This window comes from Pseudochaenichthys georgianus, chromosome 13 (genome assembly GCF_902827115.2).
Source record: "Pseudochaenichthys georgianus chromosome 13, fPseGeo1.2, whole genome shotgun sequence".
Lineage (NCBI taxonomy): Eukaryota > Metazoa > Chordata > Actinopteri > Perciformes > Channichthyidae > Pseudochaenichthys > Pseudochaenichthys georgianus.
In genome coordinates this window covers 19,455,082-19,469,076 of record NC_047515.1, presented here as the reverse complement: position 1 = coordinate 19,469,076, position 13,995 = coordinate 19,455,082, and the positions used below count along the sequence as shown (strand labels likewise).

The following is a 13,995-nucleotide window of genomic DNA, read 5'->3' as shown; positions in this document are numbered from 1 at the left end:
CAGAGTTTTATTATTTCGGGTTATATTGTGTTTAAACAATGCATAATCCAAAACAATTTATTGTTAGCCAAATACTTTACAACACATTCAACATATCATTTTCCATGACTCTTTTAGCAGGTTAATCCAGGTCAAGCATATCCAAACATTTCTGATTCAGTGAGCAGTCAGGTATCACTGTCATCTAAAGACTGCACCCAATACATTTTCTGTCAGAGTAATTTCATGTTTACTGTTTCTCCATGGTATTCATGCCAGGATATGCACTCATAAAACTTCACCTTATAGAGCATATTCTCCTTTCGGACACTTGTTTTGCATGTTACACACGCTCAAAAACAGGGTGAGGGATGACTCGTCGAGCTGTTTGACCACAGATCATGTGTTCTTCACAACCATTCACTCCCTAAAAAGGACATTTTGATACGTAATAAGAGGCTAAAGAAATGCAACCCTGCTATTGTGTCCCTCTTTGAAGTTGTCAATAGACTGTTTTCATGTAAATGCCTGCTTAATTAAGCCTCAAATTGACTTTAACAGTCAGCTGATTCAAAGATGCTTGCCAGTTTTTCTCTTGTATGTAAAAAAAACACATTTTGGTGACCATAGAGCATGTGACTTTAACCCACAATTCATTTCCTTAAGAACCACAGTAAAGGATCACATGCCTTTGGAATTATTTGATGTAACAAACAGAGCAATTTTCCTCTTAAAGCTTATTGTGAAATATATTTTTAAGATCGTTTTCGTGCTCCTGTAGCCAGAATAAATGACGGTCATGGCTGCATTTGATGTCAGGGTGTATTTTTAACCTTACTCGGTCATCAAGATTGTGTATGAACATACTGATTGTTACAAACTCAGACACTTAGGATGTAGGACCCAATTGCACGACCCGGGAGACAGAGGTAAAGTATTAAGATTTTTCCAAATACAGCATTGAACAACAAAAAAGGTAACTATCAAATCTCTAGCCAAGATGACAAAAACAGAGAACAAAAAATGAAAGCGCTCACGTAGTGAGGAATCAAACTTTTTCATGAGCACAAGGAGCATAGACCTGACCATAGCAAGAGACAATACGAACTGACACTGTACACTGGGAGACAGGGGAATTTAAGCACATGATAATAAGACACAGGTGGGAACAATCTGATGATGCTGAAGACGCTAATGAGCACAGGAGACACACAAGGGGTGGACAATCAGAAGCCTGGAATGAGAGGTAAATGGTGAGTGACAAAACAAACATTAAAAATGAACCTCTCTAGCATTTCTGTCGGTGCACAACACTGACTCGGACACATGTCCTGTTAGGAATAAAATAAAAACACATCATTACTTGTACATTTTCTTTTAAATATTTGAATTAGATAAATTTTTTGTAAGATGCTTACTCTAGTGACATTAATATGCCTTTAATTATCCTTATAATAAACCAAACCGTCCTGGAATTTGATAATTGGGGTTTTAATGGCAAAGAGAATAAAATCCATTGGATACTTTTTGAGGCCAGCCACAACAATAACTTTTGTCAGACCTCTAATATAACAATTTAGGGAGGCACGCACAAACTCAATTAACTAATAACCTGTTATATCTTAATTTAAGGGTATGAGTGTCATGATTTCTGAAAAATGTAGCATCCTTTAATAGAAAAAAAACCATTACAAATATATTTTGTATTTACATTTGTTAATTTTGACTAACTTTCAGGTATTCATTTAGGAGTTATTTAATCAACCTTACTCTAAATGAGTCTAATAAGGCCAGTGACTCATTAGTTGCCCTGTAAATCATTAACAAAAGTCAAGTTATTTGTAACGCCTTATGAAACAAGTCTTCAACAACATGTAGAGCTAAAATTACGTATTAGGGCTAAGTAGTAGATAAAACAACTAATACAAATTCAATAATAATAAATGTGTTGTTAGGAAATGGCTCCATCTGTTGGTACATAACAGCACCAACATCAACGTCTCTGGTTTATTGAATATTTAATGCCGAATAATCAAGTTTCCATCGCTCTGTGGGATAAATTGTCTATCAGAGTTGATATATGCAATTTTATATAGGCTAAGTAGCTCTACTATGGTATCATTTCAAGTTAAAATGTAAAATGTAAAATATAATTTAGGTCTCCTGTTTCGAAAATAATTTAATACAAATAAAATAATATTAGGCCTACTCCTAATTAGTTTTGCGGACACGCTATTTAAATGTAGTGTCATTATATTTGCGTCCAACAAAGTCAAGTCATGCTGCAACCTGCTCAAAATATTTAAACTATAGTAATAACTGAAGCTGAATTTCAGGCTACTGTTTTATTTTGTATTAAAACATAAATAAAGCGATAGCATTTCTAAAGTTTGAGCATGGATGTATTTAGTCAGTAGCTTGATTTCACCGTTCTCTGTTAGATTTACATTTTCCCAGATATAATTTTTACAAACATTTACAGCATTGCCATTATAATCCTCGTGTCTTTTATTTTTGAAAATTATTTCGAATTTTTTTTTTTTATTCCGGTCCACTTATCTGCTTTTCTTCATTCTTCAATACAAAACGGAACATTTAATGAACCGTTTTTTAAAAATGTTATATAATGATAAAGATTCGATTAAATATCGCTTATTTTTCTGGGAAAATGTACCGAAGTCTTGGTGAAACTGAAACCTAATAGATTTGCTGTCATGGGGATATCGGTGAGGCGGCATACCCCATTGAAATGTGACCTTTTCACCGCCAGGAAGTGACTAACTTACTTTCACGTGATTGTTTATTGCAGCGTTCATACCATAGGCTACTGTTATGTCCTGACTAGGGGAAGAGGAACGCAACATACACCAGATTGGAATTGGTAATAATTATAAATGGTTTTATTATAAAGCAAGGTGAAACAAAATGGCATGCAGGCAGCCTGAAACAACAAAAGGGCCAAAAGGGCACCGGTTGACAAATAACCGAACAAAAGGAGGACTCAAAGGGAGTCTAAAGGCATACAGAAGAAATAAATACTAATGTAGAGAACGAAACAAACCTCACTCTAAAAGTGGTACAACTAAATAAAGGAAGCTGTAAGAAAACACAGCTAAATAAGGTAACTGAACACTCTACTCTAAGGCTGCGGCCACACGAGGACGAAAACGGCTAAACGCATAGGATTAACGCAAATGCAATCGCAAACAAGCTTCCGTCCACACGCAATATAGTTATCCGGATAGTGTCTGTCAAACACGAGACCGCTCCGTTTAGCTCCAACCGCTGGAGAAGCTGCAGTACATATGCAGGAGCCTGTACGTGGCGCTCTAACTTCCTCCACAAAAGCAGCGAAGAAGCATGGTTGTCATGGTTGCCCTTCTGTTTATTCTCCGCGGTGGGGGCCCGAGGGAACCGGGCAGAGTTTTTTCGCCAGTCAACGGTATTAAAGTTTAAATCTTCCGGACAAAATTATGAAAGTGCCGGTCAAAGGTCTTCTTTGTTATTTATTGAGCTTTAAAACAAATGAATAACGACTCTATATATTATAATAATAAAATACACGGAGCCTCTCTTTTTCCTCCCTCTCTTCGGACAGCGTCAGTGTCTGTCTCATACAGCAGCTGATCCAGTAATGAGTGACCCGGCCGACAGTAAAAATAAACATATTTCTAACTAGTTTAGGGAGTTTGAGAGGTAATTAAAATAGCTAAGGGTGATGATCTGACTTGAAGTGTGTGTTTTGCTGCAGCAGGAGGAGCTGCAGGTGAGCAGAGCTGCGTGTCTCCGTCCTGTCAGATTAGACTTCACTCGCATTTAGGTCCATATCGAGAGAAAGATAAATAATCTGAATTCAGTGTGCAGTTTACTTTGACGTGGGGGTGAGCAGCAGAGGTGGGGAGAGGCGGGGCTATTGCCTCATCATTATCTGAAAATGATCGTATAGGGCGTACACACGGAGCCGTTGGACCCCCCAGAGCGTTGCGTATGCCGTTCTATCCACCTTGGGACCCGTATCGTTTCGTTTAGTGCCGTATTCGGTCGTCCTCGTGTGGCCGAACGGTCTATATGACACTAAACAGTAACGCAAACGACCGTTTTCGTCCTCGTGTGGCCGCAGCCTAAACACATATATCAACACGACACTAAGCACATACAAGTTAACCCCTGTTAACAGAATTTATCACAATCAATAATCAATCAATCAATCAATCAATCAATCAATCAATCAATCAATCAATCAATGTTTATTTATATAGCCCAATATCACAAATGTTACATTTGTCTCAGTGGTCTTCACAGTTTATACAGAATATCAGTATGACAATACGACACCCTCTGTCCTTAGACCCTCACATCGTACAAGGAAAAACTTCCAAAGAAAACCCAGTTTAAAGGGAAAAAATGGGAGAAACCTCAGGGAGAGCAACAGAGGAGGGATCCCTCTCCCAGGACGGACAGACGTGCAATAGATGCCGTGTGTAAATTGAAAAGATAATACATTTGCAACATAGGTAATAAGACCACACAAGTTAAACACAGAACGACGAGAGGCGTTTGTTCCTCAACAGAGCCTCCAGAGTGAAGATAGTCCGCGGCCTTTGTACTCCTCCCCAGCAGGTGTGCGCCGGCTGTGTGCTGCGATTGGATGACGTCAATCCAATCACCATCTTCAGAGGCGGACCAGAGGATGGGCAGCCAATGATGTTGGAGCAACCACACAGCTCATTTACATAATCACACACACAGCTGAAAACACTCACAGGCAGATTAATGAGCAGACAAACATCAACCGTAACAGCTACACACTCTCTTTGACTGAGCCGATGGGCCCTGGCAGCATCACACTGAGTATAGACGGAGCAATACTGAATCATGGAGAGCAACACTCAGAGATCCCCTCTGTCTCCATGGAGGGACTGCTTTGTATTAAAACGGATCCGCATGTTGGCCCCTGTTGGTTTCAAGACAGAAATAAAAGAGATTTGCACGCTGGCCGGACCATTGGTGAGTAGGCCTACCCACAGTCAATCTCCATGATAATCTATTCTAAATAATGTACTAAATAAAACAATCAAAAGTAACATTAGTTGAATTGGACTATTATTAATTACATGTGTGTTGTGTAGACAGGCCATGTTAACATTGAACAAATAGGCTCATATCTTATTATTATACTGTGTGGTCAGGGGCGGACTGGCCAATCGGAATACCGGGAGTTTTCCCGGTGGGCCGGTAGCCGGTAGTACCGAAGTGGGCCGGTCGGACAATTCACTAGCACAGGGGTTCCCAACCCCCGGTCCGCAGAAAAGTGTTTAATGTTCGCACCTATACCAGTCATATTATTTCATCCAGTAGCCTAGTTAATCTTTCACCAGATAACCGTTAAAAATGGCTTTTATGATGTTCCGAGGGATTCTGCGGCTCAGCCTCTTGTGCGTACGAGAAAGTTACCGGTGTGCCAAGTAGGAGTGCACAGGAGACAACCGTTTAATTGCAGACTGTTATATGTTTATGTGGGGAAATGGCAGTGCATACATTATTTGAGATATATTTCAAACTCAGACTTCATTTTAAGGACATGTCGGCAGGGGTGTAGAGCTATATGTTTATTTTATTAGCTTTTCTTTTTAATGACTGATTTTAAATGCAATTTTTTTTAATGTCTTTAATTTTTTTGTAAAGCACTTTGAATTGCGTTGAAAAGTGCTATATAAATAAACTTGCCTTGCCTTTGTTTAAGCACCGGATTGGCAAAAGAGCAGAGTAAACCAGTCTGCCTTGATCTATGAATTCATGTCCGGGACTCTCACGGTATCTGCTGCCCGCAGCTGTTTATAGAAGGAAAACCTCCTTCACTTCATGAAATGGCTGCAGGCAGCATCAGGAGGCAGCGGGACGTATACTCCGCCTCTGAGAAGTGCAGCACCAGCGTGCCGAGAGCTGTGCCTTTTTACGCACCGCCTTCGCTGTGTTTACCTTCATCAGAACAGCGAGTGACTGCAGGCTGTTACGTGTTAACCACACACACCTCTACACACATCTCTACACACATCGAACTGCCCGATTACTCTCCCTTTTATTAGTTTTATGAAGGAGATGTCCGACACCGGCATTTGTTTTCAAATGACCATGAACAGTAATTTACACACATCTGGCGAACTCCATAGGTAGCCTATATGTGGGTGTTCCCAAAATAAATTTGTTTAATCTTAATCTCGATGTAGTGCTAAATGCTGTCGGACATATACCGGAACGAACGTCACTATCATAATATCTTCTGAAAACAAATGCCAGTGTCACGCACACGCGCGCACTCACGCACGCACTTACATTACATTGCATTTATCTGACGCTTTTATCCAAAGCGACTTACAATAAGTACATTCGACCAGGAAGACACAACCTTGAAGAAAACAGAATCATATAAGTACATCAGGTTTCATAGAGCCAAGTATTTCAAGTGCTACTCAACTGGCTATAGATAAGCCAGTCCTTTATTAGTATACAAGTGCTCTGTTAGCAGTTCTTTGTTAGTAATTGTATCGCTCGAAGTGGAGTTGAAAGAGATAAGTTTTCAGTCTGCGCCGGAAGGTGTGTAAGCTTTCTGCTGTCCTGATGTCAATGGGGAGCTCATTCCACCATTTTGGAGCCAGGATAGCAAACCCACGTGTTTTTGCTGATGGGAACTTGGGTCCCCCTCGCAGCGAGGGTGCAGCGAGTCGTTTGGCTGATGCAGAGCGTAGAGCACGCGCTGGGGTGTACGGTTTAACCCAGTGGCGAGCCGTGACTTTTATACCTAGGCCCTTTTACGTCACAGCGAATCAATGACAGCGACCCTCTACCACACAAAACAACACCATTTATATAAACACCTATCATGACAGGGCACCCACAGCAAGTAACAATTACAAATGAATTAAGTCAGCACGGCGGCCCACATTGAAAATGACTTAGGCCTACCTTTGATGATCAAATCACTTAAACACAAAGTCCATCCTCCTGTCCTTTTGGATGAAGCACTTGCGGGTCATTCAGCTGATCCTTTGTCACTCCAGTTTATCATTGTAACTCAATCTTGAAAATGACTCCGGTTAATAATTTCGCAACGATGTCATCACTATCACTGAAGTGAGCCATCATGAACACATTTATGCTAATTATAAATCTATCGATTTATCGATCATAAATCTATCGATTAGATTTATGATTCGAAAATAATAACAGTAGGGTAGACATGTGGATATTATCAGGCTGAACAAAACGTGCATTTATCTAACAGGTTCGTTTCCACAGACCTTATTTCAAGCTATTTTCCAAAATCCTATGGAGAAATCTCATTGCTTTTCTGTCGAGGGAACCCGAGCGCAGCTTACTTCCGGGTTTTAGGACGCGTCACTGCACCACTTGTATAAACCAGAGCCATATAATAGAAGAGTTACGACATCTCCGTTCACTCCAATGGACCACTTTTTTACAGCAATGGCGGATCGTGGAGCCTCTCAATCGTTCCCCGGAAGTTAGCACCAAGGCTGTAGAGTTGCAGCATAATAGACCGTTCGTGACGGACTTTTAAAGGTAAGAAGAAGTTTAAAGATTTATATTGCGGATATTATCAGTACATCTGATTCAAATGAACATGTGTATTAAAGGATGTCAGTGGATTATCCCTAAATTAGTAGATTTAGGGAACGTTTACAGATAACAGATTAAGCTAGCATACCGAAGCAAGTTAGCAACACACGTTAAACAGCCTTTTAATTGTAAATTCCGTTCTCTTAATGTCATTTCGTCCAACGTTGTTGAATTAGAGAAGAGGGGCTTCTAAACGGGATTGTATGCGGGGGTGGAGGGAGTTAAATATTAGATAAATATAACTTTGGTGCGTGTAAGAGTGAGTGTTTTTAGCAGAGCCATATTGTGTCCTTGTGATTCTGTTGATTATTACCTGTCTGTATAATGTTGCAGCTCAGCTGATTTTGGATTGATGGCAAAGGGAGAGGGACTTAAGTGAGAGTGAAAACACAAGGTAAGTTTAATACTACTGTTTTATATAAGTAAACACCTTATCTCCCCAAGGCATTTCCCATCCAATAGGTGTGCTGTGTGTGTATAACCCTTTCTCCTGTCTGTTACTCCCTCTTTCAGCACAAGAACCAGAGGGGGATTCAATGGAGCCTGAATACCTGCACTGAGACCCTCACCCTGCACCCTGAGTCTCAACTCTGTTTTTCAAGCCTTTCCCTGTTTTTTTGTATTAAACAAAACATTACGCTTTCCCAATGGTGTGGTTTTCGTTTTGTGAAAAAGTGCAAATGTAGTGTTTGTATATAATTACATCACATATTTGTTTGCTGTTGGTCGTGAAATTGCTCCTGCTGACTTGAGCCAGCCATTTTTTCCTCCGCTCTGTGTCAGTGGGGAAGCCGTACATTCGTACTCCTTTCTCTGAGCGATTTGAGCATCCCCAGGCAGCACAGCAAACCATGGTGGCGACTAGGAGGCAGCACAGCAAACCAGGACAACACGGAGGAAAAGGCACCGACAAACTGCATGATATGCTATTAAATGTTTATTGAATTCCATGTATTTGCAATGGATGTTCCTAAAGCAACACATTTAACATCATCATATGCTGCTGCTGCTGCTAGTCCTTTGATAGTCACCTGTCGGTCTCCTGTCTTTTCTGAAAGCCATAAAGATGACATTAGTCATTTAGATAACTTGTGTCCTCAATTACCATGGGATTACTGAAACTACCATGAATTTAAGAAAATGGTAGAAATGAATCTAATCTGAATTTTAAAGCATTACTTTAGATCCCCTCCCTCTAAATGTATCAATAAACATTAGAAAGTGATCCTCCTGACTACCATACAAGTTTAAGAAGATAATGTTGGTTTTAAAGAATTCAAAGCTATAAATAAACAGCAACAGGCTCTTTAACCAAGGCACTGTTAGCCTAACATGTAAACTAGTTGTTCACACTAATCCTAATATTATCACTTAATATTAGCAAATTCTATTTTATTTTTTAAAACATATTGATGTAAATACATACACATATCGATTTGTTGTATACATATTGCAAATCAAAACCTTTATTCACTAATAATTACCAAAAATCGTAGTTCTATCTCCTGTTATCAATGCATTCACATTGCCCGCCATGAACTTCCGGGGAACGATCCTCGTCTACAGCTGTAACCCAGCTGTAACCCAGCTGTGTTGGCCAGTAGAGAGGAGGACATTTAAATAAACATACTCTTAACACCTTCAGACTCTGCGTTGTGTTTCGTATGTGTGATGGGGTGTTATGCAGAGGGGAGGAAAACAGGGGCCTATACTACGAACCTGGTTCAACCTAACCTGGATATGTTTGAGTTAGCCGGTTGGCCTAATCCAAAACATACGCGCTGTCGCTAAACGGTACTGCGACGCGGGTTATCAAGTGGATCGCTCAAGCCAGCCGTGTCCTATCTAGTTAGGTGCGCGTTCACATGAAAGGGGTGGTATCTGGAGCATTCGACCAATCACAAACATGGAGAAGCGCACTGACAGCGCAGCGTCATACTTCCTGAATGAAAAGTGAACTCTAATACTAGTCAAAAATGAAGAAGTTAAACTTTAAACATCCATGACTTAAACACTTTATCCAGGATAAAAGCCACATAGCTGCACCTGCAAGGTGAATACAGCTGGCAAAATAAAAAGTGTTTGAATGCGTACATTAACAGGTTTATGATCACTGCCCCGTCTAAAACACGATCTGACTTTAATTACATTTTTCTCGAGTGTTTCGTCAACTTATGTGTTGCTTAAAATAATACTTCTGCATACAGTATGTGACACTGTGAGTGTTGCACGGCCAGATACGGCTCAGCTGACTCAGATCAGGAGATATATGATACATTATGAAGTGATATGCCGCGGACTGTACTTAATGTACTCTGATCCGGTTACTTATGTTGTGGCCGATATGTAAGTAAGCTTTCTTAACGCTAATGTTATACTAGTCAGATTTCTCTGAAGATGGAGGTGATATTCTATTCATGTTCACGTTCACACAGTCGGTGATATTTGCCGGCCGTCTTTCCTGCGACGGCAGTTTTTCTGTATTTCCTTTCTCCTGTAATATGACTTGATCGCTTTAAACTCCGCACACTGAGCTCTGATTGGTCAGGAGGCGGTGCTTTCACTGAGTTGAGCTCTTAGCCTGCAACCTAACCTGGTCCCGACCAGGTTAGCTGCTTAGCATATATTACCATGGAGATCTAGCCTGCTAAAAAGAGAACCAGCTTCGGATGACCGGAAAGCCGGAGTTTGCCCTGAATTTAGCCGGCTAAGCGAAAATCCTGCTTCGCAGTATACCCCCCAGGACACAGCAGATTGGGATTGTGGTGGAGATGCTGAGCAGTTATTTAATTGTAACCCAGCTGTAACACAGCTGTAACCCAGCTGTGTTGGCCAGTAGAGAGGAGGACATTTAAATAAACATACTCTTAACACCTTCAGACTCTGCGTTGTGTTTCGTATGTGTGATGGGGTGTTATGCAGAGGGGAGGAAAACAGGACACAGCAGATTGGGATTGTGGTGGAGATGCTGAGCAGTTATTTAATTGTTGCATGTAATTATTATTATACTGCGTGCTTCTTAGTTATTCCATATTTTGCTGTAACATGGATCTGTATGTAACTCTATATTTACTTGTTATCTACCACACTTCCTTCTACATTATACACCATCATTATACATGATGGTGTATATAGGACAGAGAGGTTCACAAGTCTTTTTTTGCAAGTCCAAGTCAAGTCTCAAGTCTTTGGTCACGAGTCCAAGTCAAGTCTCAAGTCTTTGTGGGGTGAGACTTGATCAAGTCTCAAGTCTTTGGTCACGAGTCCAAGTCAAGTCTCAAGTCTCTAAAAAAATAAAAGTCTCATGTCTCTTCTGGTTGTAATAAGCCTTCTATTGTCTGCTGCTATCCAGTCTGTTAAGAATACTGCACAGCTATATCTAAGAAATTCAAAGCATTTACTGTGTTATTATCACTCCTATATCTATTAGCATACAGTATCAGTACTGATTAGTTGTTTGTTATATGATCACTTTAAACAAGCTATTGCAATGCAATATGATTAACATTACCGATCTTTTTTATGTCATGTCAAGAGTTGGATGTCAACGCCACTCAACTCAAACAAGTGTGACAAGCAATTCACTAATCTTTTCAAATATTCAGTTACAAAGCTAGCAGCAAGCTAAGTTAACATTACATAGCTGATGCTGAGCTAAACATGTTTGCTAACCGTCCATGCGTTAATGTGACTGACGGACCTCTCCGGGTGAGTTTTCAAGTGCCTGATGAAATTCGATCCCGGCTAAAGTAACTGGATGGCCTACCTGCCTGTCAGCCTTCCATCTGGGCACAAATTTATCTCGTGCCCTGATTGGTCATGTGCGCGTTCGTGTGTGTTGGAGGAGGCGGGCTCTATAAGGAAGTAGCAGCCTCTAGCAGATTATCTCCGGTTGTGTATTTTCAAATTCTAGCGATCTCAAGCCGGTTTCTCTCAAATTGACCTACCCCACCTTTAATACGCCAACAATAGAAAACACAATGATTGTTCACGAGTCCCAACACACGAGTCCAAGTCGAGTCTGAAGTCTTTTGGTCACGAGTCCAAGTCAAGTCTGGAGTCTCTGTGTGTGCGACTTAAGTGCGACTCGAGTCTGAGTCACAGACTCGAGTCCCCATCTCTGATATAGGATATATATATATTAGTGCTGTCAAAATTATCGCGTTAACGGCGGTAATTAATTTTTTGAATTAATTGCGTTAAAATATTTAACGCATTTAACGCATGTGCAGAATGGCCTGCCCCATACGTGCCACCAGTGGCAGCGCCAGGGTATGGCTGGGGTAGGCTACACCCATACCAAGAAATGGCTTAGCCCCACCATGAAAAATGATGTTAAAGTAAGCAAAATAAAGTCTGCCAACTCGCGCGGAGTAAATTGCACAGACAGCAGTTAGTAAGATTGATTTCAGTAGCCACGGTTTTGAAAACTTTTGTCACGGAGTGATCGTCTTCTCAATAGAACATATTTGATAACGGCGTGGTGTTGTTGCAGGAAGTCCCGACGGAGAATACTTTTGCTGTAGTACAGGGGTGCACATAACTGGTACGTAGGTTATGTGCGTAATCTGAAATGCATACCGTCACTTGTGTCACAAAGCGCATTTGCGTACCGACGTACTTGTGAAGCTTTTCCAGAAGGCGGTTAGATCACCGGACGACAGAGTCGGTCTCCGTGTGCACAGACAGGGCTGCTGTTAACGTCGGTCTGTACAACGGAACTGTGCCAAAACTACGCCAACCGGCTGCGGAGGAAGACTTCCCCCATCACTGGAGAACTGCGCTAAAACAGCTGATCACAACGTTCACACTCTGTGGTCACGAAGTACTCCACTAGCCGCCGCCGCCCCTCCCCTCTGTCGACTTTCCTGAAGTACTCCCCCGTTGATAGAAATCAACACGTAATGAATTAAGACCCCACGGTTTGATGATTGATAGGTCTGTGGGTTGTCTTTCATTTTGACATGCAGAATTTTTTTATAATAAACATAGATACTGTATGTTAAATTGATATATCCGCCTTCTTTCATTTATCTTTCCATTCCCACAACAATATACATAAATAAATGGCATATTTTGGACATAGTTCGAATGGTGATTAATCATGATTAATTAATTTTTAAGCTGTGATTAATCTGATTAAAAATTGTAATCGTTTGACAGCCCTAATATATATATATATATAATTTTATTTAAACGTCTTTTTGATCTCTCTGTCTATAAACACAAACTGAGTAAGATTGACAATAAAGTTGACTTTGAAAAATATATATATTCTTTATGAAAATAGTTGACTGTTGGAAAAATGAATCCAAATTAAACGTTGGACTGAACTACAACTACGCCTTTAAATCTCTACGGACTGTTTTTCAGTGGGATGGCAAGTTCCTATCTTTAAACATTTATTAGTTTTTTGTCAGAACAGATTTGATTTTCTGAAGTTAATTTAACTTTGCCGACCATGTAAGGTCATTATTAAAAAGGTACCATCAATTTGTTTAGGGTTGAATAAAATAATGATAAACATTTCATTTGGATAATTTACTGACAGAATAAGAAACTCAATGATACTCTACTCACCTGTTCCCTTTTTATAAAGTGAAACAGTTGAAACGATAGATTTTAGTAAACTTAAAAACAACCTTCTCCAAAAGCTATAGATTTAGAGGGAAGATATGATTGGTCAATTGTACTGTCATTTGACATTACTCTCTCGTTGAGTTACTGTAGCTGGCCCTCTGTGAATGTAGAGAGGGACCAAAAAGCTCTCCCGTCTTCACATAACTTGCAGAGACGGCATTTTACCCTTCACATTCCAACAGAAACTGAACAGGCAGATTCGAAGGATATATTTATTTTCGAAATATTATTTTAAATACAATTAAATCAAGTTATTTTGGTAAAACTAATGAAAAATGTAACAACAACAAAATATAACAAATAATATTAAAAAAAAAAATGTTTTTATTTTAATGTTTTCAAATATTATTTTTTAGAATATCTTAGGCCCTCACAGAGGGCTTAGAGGGCCCTGACGGCTCGCCACTGGTTTAACCATGTCCTGGATGTAGGAAGGACCAGATCCATTTGCAGCATGGTACACAAGTACCAGTGTCTTGAAGTGAATTCTAGCAGTTACCGGAAGCCAATGAAGGGAGCGGAGGAGCGGCGTGGTGTGGGAACATTTAGGAAGGTTGCATTCTGGATGAGCTGCAGAGGTCGGATGGCACATGCAGGTAGACCAGCCAGGAGGGAGTTGCAGTAGTCTAGGCGTGAGGTGACGAAAGCCTGGACCAGAAGCTGCGTCGCTTTCTGGGTCAGCTGGGGACGTATCTTCCTGATGTTGTAAAGCGTGTATCTGCAGCAACGGGTTGTAGCAGC

At 40.4% G+C, this 13,995-nt stretch overlaps 1 protein-coding gene across 1 annotated transcript in view; it reads left to right on the top strand.

Annotated features, from left to right (window-relative positions):
* The first annotated feature begins 4,854 nt into the window (after positions 1-4,854).
* The window catches only part of LOC117457669 (multidrug and toxin extrusion protein 1-like), a 29,203-nt gene continuing 20,062 nt past the window's right edge, over positions 4,855-13,995 (top strand). The window contains exon 1 of the mRNA XM_071205247.1: positions 4,855-4,986. Within this exon, the coding sequence (XP_071061348.1) occupies positions 4,855-4,986 (132 nt within the window). The remainder of the gene's footprint in view (positions 4,987-13,995) is intronic.